Source organism: Lithobates pipiens, unplaced genomic scaffold, assembly GCF_037356315.1.
Source record: "Lithobates pipiens isolate NorthernLeopardFrog02 unplaced genomic scaffold, aLitPip1_a1.2 Scaffold_28, whole genome shotgun sequence".
Taxonomy (NCBI): Eukaryota; Metazoa; Chordata; class Amphibia; order Anura; family Ranidae; genus Lithobates; species Lithobates pipiens.
This window is the reverse complement of record NW_027507789.1, coordinates 212,136,900-212,150,146: the sequence shown is the minus strand read 5'-3', so window position 1 is coordinate 212,150,146 and position 13,247 is coordinate 212,136,900. Positions and strand designations below refer to the sequence as shown.

The window sequence follows — 13,247 nt, the reverse complement described above, 5'->3', positions numbered from 1 at the left end:
ATGGGCAAGCCTGCTATAGCTCAATTCTCAACCCCAGTAAAAACCTGTGACATTGCTGGAGTGTGAGCCATGTGTCAAAATACAAAAACTCCCAAAACCAAAAGGTCTGCGTCATCTGAGACAGACTTTTTTTTTTTTTTTTTTTAACCTTTGGATGGAAACCCCTTTCTATTGCTTAAACAACAAACGGTCTCCTTCTCTGTGGAACCAACTGGCAAGATGCCATTCGGCCACTACGAGTAACAAGACCCATCCCTACAAAATTCTGCTAAAACAATGGCTAGACATGGGCAGGCCAGCTATAGCTCAACTCTCAACCCCAGTAAGAACTTGTGACATTGCTGGAGTGTGAGCCATGTGTCACAATACAAAAACTTCCAACCCCTTTGATATTCCTTAAACAATAATCTCATCTCCTCTTTTGTGGAGCCAACTTGGGAGATGCCATTGGTCACTACTAGTAACAAGACCCATCTGTACAAGATTCTGTTAAAACAATGGCTAGACACAGACAGGTATGCTATAGCCCAATTCTCAACCCCAGTAAGACCCTTGTGACATTGCTGACGTGTGAGCCATGTGGCAAAATACAAAAAAGCCCAAAACCGAAAGGTCTGTGTCAACTGACACAAACTTGTTGTACCTTTAGATGGAAATCGTTTTTTTTGTGGAGCCACCTACGAAGAACAAGACCCATTCTTACAAAATTCTGCTAAAACAATGGCTAGACATGGGCAGGCATGCTACAGTCCAACTCTAAACCTCAGTAAAACCTTTGAGACATTGTTGACGTGTGAGCCATGTGGCAAAATCCAAAACCACCCAACCCCTTTCCTATTGCTTAAACAACAGTCTCCGTTGTGGAGCCAACTGGGGAGACACCATTTGACCACTACGAGTAACGAGACCCATCCCTACAAAAAGCCCGACTCCCTACTTCAGTAAGACCTTGTGACAGTGCTGGAGTGTGAGCCATGCGGCAAAATATGAATACACCCAAAACTGAAAAGTCTGTGAGGTGAATTGGTTTTACCTTTGGATCTTAAAAAATATACTAGAAAAGAAAAAATTACAAAAAGATAAAAGTGGTTTTAGGGGCAAAAAAAACTTCTGAAAACTTGAAAGGACTTTTGAACACCTGTGAGACTCATGAATGCAACCAAATTAAACCCTTTGTGTTTTATTCAAACAGCCACTAGTTTGTAAAATATAGACCGGTTTAAACAAGATGTCCTCAAAAATGGCTAAAAGCTCAAAACATCTGCCGAAAAAACGAAGTATAAAGACAATATTCATAGCAACCATTCTTTATGTTAACTGCTGTAGACCAGAACCAGACTGGTTGCCACATGATGTTGGTCTTGGCGCTACCTTGCAAAGAAAAAGGGGAACCCATCCTAAAATTCAATTTGCAACTATCAATGAACCACCTTTCCCATTGGCGCTCTGTGTCTGACAATGACCAATAAGAAAAGGCAAAAAAAAAAAAAAAAAAAAAAAAAAAAACTTTTATAAAACCAGTAACTAGCTCTTTTGCCTTACTGCCCCTTCAACAGGATCTGTATCACAATAAGAGCTGAATAATAATCATCATCAGCGGTTTAGTCTAACAAAATTAAGCATTATACAATATTAAATCACCTCCGGGGCTCCGAGGTTATGAAAATACAGACAATGTACTATTGAAAGTCCCGGGCGATCTTTTTTACTATCTTATGACAAGGCACGAATCACAAAGCTTGGAGGGGCCTATGCAGTCGATGTGATAGAACGCTCCGCACCCTTCGCAAACTGTCATGGCTTTGAAGCTGCACCGAAACGACACGTGCTCCCCGCTATCATGCTTGGCGAAGACTTCCACCGACAAGGAGGCTTCGCCGGTCACCGCGTATTCTCCAGGAGAGGAGAGGCGCACCCCGGCCGAGTAGCGGTAAGACGCCACATCCTGCGCTCGTGTCGTCAGCCTCCCGAATAGGGTGCGTTTTAATTTGCCTGGCGGGGACAGCGACAACAAATCTACTGGCAGCTCGACGCGGACATCGACCTCCTTGGGAAACGGGACAAACGGCAAGTCCAAAAGCAGAGGATCCTTGCTGACGGACTCCGGATCGTTAGCTAGCAAATGCTGCTCTTTTTCACCACAAAATACCTCACCATAGAAGAGCTCCAAGAAGGTAGGTGGATCAATACTATGAGGAATAGGCTTCCCTGTGCTCCCTTTATATACAACCCTTTCACCCAGAGTTGGGACACTTGGGTGTGAACAAGATCTCGGTGACTCTTCGCCAGTGTTTGCCAAAAAAAATCCATCTTTGGAGACGAAAGTTGGGCACGCAGACACTTGCTCCATGGGGAATTCACTTTCTACAGCGGTGGGAGCTACCAGGGGTAAAGAATCCTTGAGACAGTCATTCAGACCTTTGGAAAATAAATCATCTCCAACTTTGAACACAACGTTCACGTCCGTATGCAGAGAAGATAAATCTGTGGTTTGGATGGGTGCACCTTCACATGTGTCATAGGACGGGGAGTGAGAAGACCCTGTCAACTTGTACATTTGATTTTGTTTAATGTTGTCCAACAAGTCACACTCGTTTGGCTCCCGTACATCCAAAACGTGAGATACGTTGACCAACTTACAAGGGACAGTCTCCGGAACAGGTTCATTATCATCCTGACGATTTCCACAGTCCCAATGTTGGTTATCGGTTGAGGTGCTGGCTGGCTGAGGTTCGTAAAATTGAGGGTCAACAACGGACTCTTGCTGTGAGGAATCCATGATGCTGTTAGTATCCTTTTCAGTTGAACTCGGGTTAACAGGCTTAATTCTGTTCTGAAAAGTATTGGACACGTCACCGAGAACACAAGACATGGATTCAGTCTGTAGATAGTTCCCTTGCCCTGCGGGATCCACAAGAACGGAAGCCGGCCGGCCGACTCTTACATTTTCTTCCCCTTTGCCATCCATAGTAACATCATTTGTAGCTTTATCGCAACTCTTATCCTTACAGTAATCCAAAGATGGGACACCAGAGACAACATCACCATCGACCACCTCATTGACATGCCACTCTTTGGTCACGGCGCCAGAGAGGCCATGCTCTTTGGTCTCCGGGGAACTCTTAGTCCAAGTGATTTTGACTCGAGGAACTTGAGGTTTGTCTGCTGAATCTCTCACTGTAGCGGACGGCAGTAATTGTGTTCTGCAGCAATCTGCTGCCTTCTTGCGATGTCTGTGCTTAGCCCTGGTGCTGTGGCCTCCTCCCGGACCTCCGCCGCCACCAATCGAGGTCTGGAGGTCATGGCCACTGGTCTGACTGTCAGCAGGTGAGCAGGAAGTAAGTTGGCACCCAGGGGGATCAGGGTTTGGGATGATCCGGGGACAGATCTGGTAAGCTGGCAGACCTTTAACCACCCAGGGAGGTTTGATGCGAGAAAGCTGGATCTGCAAAGGTAAAAAGATAAAATTTAATCAAAGATGCAGAAAAAACAACCACAGCCATCAGCAGCTGAACTGCACATTATTTAATAGCAAAGATGATCGTGTGTATTTTTGTGCATTCTCCACATAGCTTGTAGTTCTTGAATTTAAAAATCTAAAGACAAGCAAGACTCGAATCTTGCAAATATTGAATATTGAGACACTATTTGAGAAGGGTTTTTCCCTTTAGTTTCACCTTGTGATCTGGCTAGTAACATACTTCCTGTGACCCATGGTATCTTGGTGTGCCGCTCAGACTCAGTTGATGTGGAGTATGTGTATGTGGGTTCTTCCACTTCCGCTGCTGGGAGTGATGGAGCCCATCCCGGCTCCTGTTGTAGCTCAAGAAAAAAAAAAGGTGATCCCTGGTGCCGCAGATCCGTATGGTCCTATGGCAGTGATCAGAGTGGCAACCTCAGCCTGAACTCCAATCAGGCCACGTTTCTAACACGTTTCCGGGCTGAGGTTGCCACTCTGATCACTGCCATAGGACCACACGGTCATGTGGCACCACGGATCACCTCTTTTCTCTCCCTTGAACATACTTCCTGTCTTGGGGTGGCTCCTCTATGGAGGAGAAGCAATGGAGTCAACCCTTGATAGCAGCATTGCCGTGAGAGCATAGTGTTAGATGGACTGGTAAATTTAGATGGACTTTACATAACTGACTGACAAATTAAAGCCCATTTTTGTCATTACCACTTTAAAGAGGAAGTAAACCCTGATGGGTTTACTTCCTCTTTTTTTCCCTGCAAAGGTAAAGCATAATGGACTACTATGCATCATTATGTGTCACTTACCTGACACAGGAGCCAGCGAAGTCGCCGCTGTCCCCTGTAGTCCGCCGCATCCATCTTGCTGGTGGCGTCTCGCAGCTCCGACGAATCACAGCGGCGAAGCCGCGATGACGTCACTCCCGCGCATGCGCACGGGAGTCGCGTCTCGCAGCTCCGCCGCTGCCACGGGAATCTACAAATTAGGCAAATCCATTCTTGGACTTGCCGCATTTAGTGCGCCTGCGCGCCGCTGTCTACGGCGCATGCGCCGTAGACAGCGGTGCCCATTTTCGGGCAAATATCTCCTAAACCATATAGGTTTAGGAGATATTGCTTGGACCTACAGGTAAGCCTTAATCTAGGCTTACCTGTAGGTCAAAGTGGTTTGAAAGGGTTTACTTCCTCTTTAATGGCAGGTTTCCTCTAAACTAGTTGCCCGCACTGGAATTGGGCCTTGTTGTGTCCCCACTATCTTTGGACCAAGCATGTAAAAGAAAAAAAAGAAAAGTTTTACCCATACCCGGATTGGTGGGACTTTTGGTTCTTCTTTGGTGGGCTGCGGCTTTTCTGGGTGAACACTTGTAATTGTGTTACGAAAGGACTGACGCTGTTCCATCCGCGGCTTCTTTTCGAGGGAGGGGCTGGAGCTATCTGGATCGGCATTCTTCCTTTTCTGCTCGCTGTTCTCGGGATGAAGCTCTGGGACCCTGTCGGAAGTGGATGGAAGGTTTATGGCTTCCGCAGGGGCCAATCTGTCCTCTGAAGCTGGGCCGACATTCTCAGCTTTCATGGGAGGGGGTGGAGGAGGAGGTGGCGGCGGTGGTGGAGGAGAAGAGATTCTTGCTTTAGAAGCCACTGGAAGGGTCTTCTGGAGTCTCTCTCGGTTTCTGTACATGCTCCGCCGCAGTCTGCCCCGAATATCTGGAAGGGATTCTTCAACATGAATAGGTTCTGGGGTGGTCCTCTGCAGAGCTTCACTTGTAGAATCAGGTGGGTTGCATTTCTCTTCTGGGTCAGAACCTGGGTCCTCAGACAGTCCAAGTCTACAATTACAAGATACAGGCACAATTGTTACGTTTCATATAAAATTATTGGGAAAATGGTGTGCACTTACCATATGGGATAATAGCCTATCTATTCACTAGACCGGCGACATCACCGAGCGTGCAGCCTATTCATTCACTAGAGACGGGTGACATCACTGAGAATGCAGCCTATCCATTCACTAGAGACCTATGACATCACCGAGAATGCAGCCTATCCATTCACTAGAGACCGGTGACATCACCGAGAAAGCAGCCTATCCATTCACTAGAGATCAGTGACATCACCGAGAATGCAGCGTATCCATTCACTAGAGATCAGTGACATCACCGAGAATGCAGCGTATCCATTCACTAGAGATCAGTGACATCACCGAGAATGCAGCGTATCCATTCACTAGAGATCAGTGACATCACCGAGAATGCAGCGTATCCATTCACTAGAGATCAGTGACATCACCGAGAATGCAGCGTATCCATTCACTAGAGATCAGTGACATCACCGAGAATGCAGCGTATCCATTCACTAGAGATCAGTGATATCACCGAGAATGCAGCGTATCCATTCACTAGAGATCAGTGACATCACTGAGAATGCAGCCTATCCATTCACTAGAGACTGGTGACATCACCGAGAATGCAGCCTATCCATTCACTAGAGACTGGTGACATCACCGAGAATGCAGCCTATCCATTCACTAGAGACCTATGACATCACTGAGAATACAGCCTATCTATTCAGTAGACCAGCGACATCACCGAGAATGAGGCTCTTAAAGTGCCAAAACACACTGGTGAAATCTTTTATACTGTGAGCAGATACTGCACAAGACTTATTCCATTTCTCTAAACGCAGTGCCATATACCTAATGAGGAGTGAAAATGGTCATCTAATGAACAATAGATACGGGAATATCCACAGCACAATGAAAACAACAAAAACTGATCAATGCAATATAGCCACTTACTTCTGCCCGTAAAAATCTTCAAAAAACATCTCCTTCCAATCTTCTATTTTCTTTTCTTTTCCCATTTCTTGTCTCATTCGCAGCTGCATCTCTGGTGTAAACTCACCTGCAGGGAAAGACAGACAGTTACAGACACCTCAGCATAGGACAGCGATGGGGAACCTTGGCACCCCAGATGTTTTGGAGCTACATTTGCCATGATGCTCACAAAGCGCATAAGCATCATGGGAAATGTAGTTCCCAAACATCTGGGGTGCCAAGGTTCCCCATCACTGTCATAGGACAATGGAAATCTTGTCAGCTCCTTGTAGACGTGTTGAATGACTTGGGGCCCGTTCATAGCAGCGGGTGCACGTTATAGTGCACAGAACATGCAGGCTGGTGTGCATTGTTCTCCCGCGCTGCAATGAAACCCATAAAACATCTGTAACTTTTTTTTTTTTTTTAAAGACATGCTGCCATGTGTTGCGTTCTTTGAATACAGACATGCTGCATGTTTAAAGTGGTTGTAGACCCTTCCATATACCCACCCAGTGAAGTGACTGGCTTCAAGTGATACAAAGAGATGAAACAAATCCTTCTACGTAAATTGTACCCGTTTACCTGCAGTCTTCTCTACAGCCAAAGTGCTGAATTTTAAAGCTTGTCTGGGAGTTGGGAAAAACAGGGGTGGAGAGCTGAAGTCACAATCTAAAGAGCTCAGTGAGGTGAACTCTGACAGCTGAATGGCAGCACACAGGAACAGAGTTGGGGCTGTCAATTACCGGATGTGTGCTAGAGCTCTCTCCCCCATCACCTTTTTTCTCTTGGCATCAGGAAAACTTCAGAAGAGATTCATGCCGATAGCAGAGGAACAATTCAGCAGACATTAATGATACTTTGTGCTATGGATTGAGACAAGTACATGGTACATGTTCATGGTACTTTCTAAGTATAGGGAGCAATTGACAAACTCCCATTCCCCACTGCTCCTAGGAGGAGATTGCACTGGTGATTGGCTTAGGTACCCAGTGCAGTCTCAGGACTAAAAGGTTTTCCCCGCCCCATGTTACATGGTCTTCATCCCTCCCTTCTCTCACAATGGTTTCACTGAGTAGCAGGCAAACGCTGGGAAGGCGTTTATGTGCAATCGCTGAATCTTTATAGCAGAGTGTGAAAGTTGCCTACCATCTGCCAGCCTCTCCCTCCATCTCTGACAGGCGTGGGCAAAGAACTCATTATTCAGGGCACTGCCACTCATCTTCATCTGCCCATCTGAAGTGACCTGCAAGAAAACACACAGTGATGTTAAGGGAATCTACAGTGCTTACCCACCCCCTCCAAAAAAACAACCATCATGCCACCCTCTCCCAAACCTTTGTTCTTGCAGCACCCAGGTGATGGAGTCATCACTATCCTTCTGTTGGGATCCCAGGAAATGCTAAGCATCGTAAAATTTCACGAGAAGACGCCCCCGTGCAAGACATCTAAACTCCTTTTCAAATCTCGCAAGACAGATGACAACAGCTCCCTCGAGGCTCCAGCCGCCTCCCACAGAAGAGTGCCCCCCCCCCCCACTGAGGCCACTGCCGCCTCCCGCCCAAGAACGCCCCCCCCCCCCCAAGGCCCCTCCTGCCCAAGAACGCCCCCCCCAAGGTCCCTCCCGCCCAAGAACGCCCCCCCAAGGCCCCTGCTGCCTCCCACACAAGAACGCCCCCCAAGGCACCTGCCACCTCCCGCACAAGAACGCCCCCGGCACCTCTCGCACAACAAAGGCCCCGCCAACCCCCGCACATAAATGACGCCCCCCTCCACCAAGGCTCCTGTCGCCTACCGTACAAGAACGCCAGCCCATCCCACTCCCCCCCCTCCTCATGGCTCATGCCGGCTCTTGCATAAGAATCCCCCCCACGGTTTTGTGCAGTGGACTGCTCATGGTGTCATCATGCCCATAGACCTGCTCTGGATGTCAGGAAAAGTCCACTTCTGGATTGCGGGGGAGCATGGTTTGCTGCTGGAGCGAAGGATCGGGTGGGTAAACAGGTTTTTTGCCCCTCCCCTGGGCAAAACAAGCTGCTCAGCCATGCAATGTGGGCACAGGCTGGAAGCTTGGCTTTAACGTAATGCTGCAATTTATTATGGAGGTGGGGACACTGATGTATTAATCTAACCTCCCCTTTAAGAAGTCAGCAGAACGGTCGCACAAAGGACAAAAAAAAGTGGATGTTGTAGGAATCTCTCAGCCGTCCGGGACTCCCTTCCTCATTGGCTGAGACAGCAGCGCGGTGGTGCCATTGGCTCCCGCTGCTGTCAATTAAAGTCAGTCAGCCAATGAGAACAGAAAGGGGGTGGGTCGGGCCACAGCTCCATGTCTGAATGGAAACAGTGAGATGTCACTCTGCTCAGGTTTCCCCATAACAAGCTGCTTGCTGTGGGGGCATCCAACAGAAGGGAGGGGACAAGAGCTGAAGAGGGACCCGAGAAGAGGAGGATCTGGGCTGCTCTGTGCAAAACCAACTGCACAGAAAAGTAAGAGTAAGTATAACGTGTTTTTTTTTTTTTTTATTAAAAATAAACCTAAGACTTTACAATCACTTTAAAGGTGTATTTTCAAGAGCCAATGAGGTTACCTGTCTGTCCACCTCTGGGAGCAAAAGCAGCAGCTGCTGTTGAAGATTGTGGGGGAGGGCATTAAACGTCCGTACGTTGATCAGAGCGCGAAGGTTTGTGTTGACGAGAATAGAACCCGGGGTTTCAAAATCAATCTCTTCTTCTTTGTTCTTCTTTACTTGCCCTGTGCCGAGACAGAAGAGTCCCTTTAAGGTACGCACTCATTTCCTTACATGATTCATTGTGGTAGGAGAAACAGTTTTGTAAAAAATAAAACTTTATGTCATAACAGCAATAAAAGTTTCCGCTGTACCTGCAACCGGGGAAGTCTTCATACTTCTGAGATGATGGGTGGAATTTCCACTCAGTGCTGCACGCCTGTGAAATGTCAGGTTGCTCCCTATGCTTCGGTTACTGGAGGATTCACTCTCTACACGGCGGGCAGATAAGCCTGAGACACAACACAGATCATCAGCTAGCAGAAACAAGTACAAATAAAGGCTCCTGTATGACACTATAAAGTCCAGTTACTATGTAACACACAAGAATTAATACATTTAACAAAACATTCCTTTAACTTCTCCGACTGAGCCAAATCTTCCTTACTATGAGTCTCTAATGCACCCCCTTCCCGGACACTGCAGCTCAAAGTGGGAGGGTTTCATCAACAGAGGCAGGGCAGCCAAATCAGGAGTCAGTGGGGGGCGGTACCAGGTGTGGCTGATTGGCAACTCACAGTGCAAAGTGAATTATGCTGATAGCCACGCCCCCTCACCCCACTGTAGCTCAAGCAGACAACTGCCTACAGGAGAGTGACAAGTCTGCTCTGAATTCAGGAGCAGTGCAGCATTGTTACCTCCCCATCACCGGAAGCTGCATTATGTGGACTTCACTGGCAGGATCAACAGGTATTTGGGGGGACTTTGTGGTGGTGGTGGTGGGGGTGGGTAAGCACGCACCATGCGACACATATGTCCCAGAAGGCTGAGCACTACTCATGAAGTCCCAGTCAGCTCCTGTATACATAATGACGGTGCAGGAGACCCACAGCGCGCTGGACCCCAGGCAGTGGCAAGTACCAGATTTGAAAAAGTCAGCACCTACGTCTAAAATCAACCCACCTGGACTAATGACCAGAGGGGATTTCCCTGGATAACATTATGGAAAAACCATTTAATAAACCCAGATATCTCTTCTCTTTCTTATGTAGTAGGGAGCTCTGCACCCCTGCTCTAACCTATAGGAGGGTCCCCCCCTCCCAAAGGATGGATACTTTGTAGCAGTTAATGAGTGTCAATGTGGGCAACTACATATGAAGGGCCATGGTAGATATGTCACTACGGATGTCTCCAAACAGAAGACATCAAATTAATATATCATGGGAATGCCACCATGGATCAAAAAAGTTTACACCCAATGGTAGGTTTGTATGCATCTGACTGGAGTTGACAATAAAAATTCTTACCAGAGGTTGATGGTAAATGGGCCCCATTGACTTTCAGAGGCGTCAAAACGACACGAGGCATTAAAACTCCACTTCTTCTCTTCTGCTTATTGACCTAAAGGATGAGCACCTCAGGGTCACAGAGAAAAGACTGCCCCCCCCCCAAAATATCACCCGTTCCCGGCACAGTGCCATTACCTGCACCAAGGACCTGGTTTCTCTGACATTAGACTCTTGGGAAGAGGACGCGCTTCCAAAGGATTCCACTGCGAAGACAAGAGGTGGTCAGGTTCTGGAAATATGGAGCCTATGAAGATAAAGAGATCATGTAGCGTCCCTCATCAGTAAGGTTACCTGCAGCTCCTGTATTGGTCTCGTTCCATTGGCTGCTCTCTTCATCTGCTGTGTCTTCAGTGTCTCCATCTTCAGGCAATGGCACACGAGACCACTGCACCGCATTCTTCTACGATAGAAAAGATGTACAAAAGTGTCAGCAAAGGACTTCCTTTCTTCTTTACATCAAGCTATAACCCTTAATGGCCAGGATAACAAGATTTATCTTCCTATTGGCCTTCCTATTGGTCCTTTATTACACGCTTTAGAGTCAATCCATAGAAGATTTACTGCTACAGGTCGGCTCTCCTGTGCAGAATCAAGTATATATACACGTGATTCTGCATGTCCGCCTGCAGGGGCGTCTCGAAGATGCTTCTGCTGTGATTAATCTAAACAGAAGCCAATCTGCGGATGACGGGCAACTAGATATCGTCGGTTAACAACCGCTGCGTTGCTGCAAAGCAGGAAGTAAAATCAATAATTTCCAATGGTAAAAGCAGCGCACATAGTACACAAAACACTGGCTAGGCATGCAGTTAACCCTTTGTTAGCCCTAGATGTTTAACCCCTTCTCAGCCAGTGTCATTAGTACAGTGACCGAGCATATTCTCATCACTGAATGAGGGTCTCTGGTTCCTGTAAAGTGTGTTAGTGTCCGATTGTCCGCTGCAATATCACAGTCCCATTATAAGTCGCTGAGCACCATCACTAATAATATATATATAATACACACACACACAAAAAAAAAATTATAAAAATTCCATATATGTATACACTCGTTTGTAGACACTAACATTCACATAACCAATCAAAATACGATTATTGGGATTTTTTTTTTTAACCAAAAATATTCTTATTCTTTTAATCTATCTATCTATATATACATACACACATATATATACACACACACACACACATACTTTTTTTTTTTATTGGATATGTTTAACAAAGTGAAAAAGTATTGGTATTGCTTTTCAAAATTGTAATATTTTTTTTGTTTATAGCTCAAAAAACAAAAAAACGCAAATGTGATCAAATGCCACCAAAGAAAACGATTTGTGGGGAAAAAAAATGATATAAATTGTATTTTTATTTGGGTACAGCGTCACACGACGATTGTCAGTTAAAATTAACACAGTGCCGTATGACAAAGAATGGTCTGGTCATGAAGAGGGGGGGGGGGGGGCGATCTTCTGGGAGATCAAGTGGTTAAACCCTCAATGAAACTAAAGAATGAATGTAGCATCACCTTTAAAGGTCCCCTATGCTTCCTGTCCACCCAACTCCCTTTTTTTTTCCTTGCAGCTTTTACCACAAAATCAGCCTTTGCGATGTGCGGAGACTGCACCTATATAGGGTTATAGGGTGACTTCTTTACTTTGCTATCTCCCTGGAAACTATACTGATGTGCATGCCCCCAGCCAGGAGTGAATATACACACCCCCTGGTGCCGTGCTCAGGTGGCGCAGTAGGGGCATCTATCAAGCGATGTGCCTCCGCCCATGTGCCCACAGCATGATCATAGGCCCTTACCGCGCATGCGTCAGCCAAACACAGCAAAACTGCTCTACACACAGACCACACTCGCCTTCATTGTGAACAGACTTATCCGTCCGGGGAGCTTGTAGAAAAGAGCCTCTCGGGTTCTGGAGTTAGAATGTAGCATGGCATTCAGGCAGGCAAGTGGGGACGATCCGCTGTACAATAAAAATTATGTCACTTCACAAAATAATATTATAAACAATAATTAAATAAAAATAATTATTAAAAGTAATTATTATGAATAATATTAATTTGCCACACCTATGCACTGGGATTTAAAAAAAATATATATTTATAATTTATAAAATAGGCTGTTACTGGTGACATTTTCTGAAAATGCTAGTTCCCTGGCTGGCCTTGGCTTCATCACTTTTTAACTCCCTGAATCAGGATGTAAATAAAGAAGACACTGAATCAGTAGCCAAGCAACTATCTTTTCAGACGCGGTTCACACTTACTAAATAAAAAGGTGGTGGAATTGAAAATTTTAAAATTAAATATACCGTATTTTTCGGACCATAGGACGCACTTTTCCCCACCAGAAATATGGGGAGAAAATGTGCCTGCGTCTTATGGTGCAAATATACGATTGGCACCGCACCCCGCCGCGATCCAAAGCTCTCCGCGGCCTCGGCATTAGGAAAGGCCGCGGCTTCGGCCTAGCTCGGGCGGCAGCCATCTTGGTGCACCCGCCGGCCGTTTACAATGTGATCGCTCCGTCAAATTACGGAGTGATCACTTGTAAACAAACCAGCATCATGATGATCGGATGGCAGCAGTGCTGTGGGCTGCATCTGTAGTGCCCACAGAGCTGCTCTGTGACAAGTGCAGTCACAGCCACCCCTCCATACCCTGCCAATATTTTCTATGGTAATGGTCACTCTGCATTTCACGGGCACTGGAAAATTCTTTAGTACACCATTTGGTTCAGAATATTTTTTTTTCTTGTTTTCAACCTCTAAAACCTAGGTGTGTCTTATGGAGCGAAAAATATGGTATAATTAATAAATAAATATATACCTACCTATTTTCAGGACGCTCTGGTCCAGTCATGTGATCTGGATTCGC

The 13,247-nt window shown here is 46.2% G+C and overlaps 1 protein-coding gene across 1 annotated transcript in view; it reads right to left on the bottom strand.

Annotated features, from left to right (window-relative positions):
• Positions 1 to 1,708: 1,708 nt before the first annotated feature.
• Positions 1,709 to 13,247, bottom strand: part of ASXL1 (ASXL transcriptional regulator 1) — a 30,456-nt gene continuing 18,917 nt past the window's right edge. Inside the window, exons 3-12 of the mRNA XM_077458436.1 lie at positions 12,226 to 12,334; positions 10,656 to 10,764; positions 10,500 to 10,567; positions 10,323 to 10,416; positions 9,171 to 9,308; positions 8,878 to 9,041; positions 7,436 to 7,532; positions 6,269 to 6,374; positions 4,778 to 5,300; positions 1,709 to 3,445 (exon numbers count right to left, since the gene is read on the bottom strand). Coding sequence (XP_077314562.1) covers positions 1,709 to 3,445; positions 4,778 to 5,300; positions 6,269 to 6,374; positions 7,436 to 7,532; positions 8,878 to 9,041; positions 9,171 to 9,308; positions 10,323 to 10,416; positions 10,500 to 10,567; positions 10,656 to 10,764; positions 12,226 to 12,334 — 3,145 coding nt within the window. The remainder of the gene's footprint in view (positions 3,446 to 4,777; positions 5,301 to 6,268; positions 6,375 to 7,435; positions 7,533 to 8,877; positions 9,042 to 9,170; positions 9,309 to 10,322; positions 10,417 to 10,499; positions 10,568 to 10,655; positions 10,765 to 12,225; positions 12,335 to 13,247) is intronic.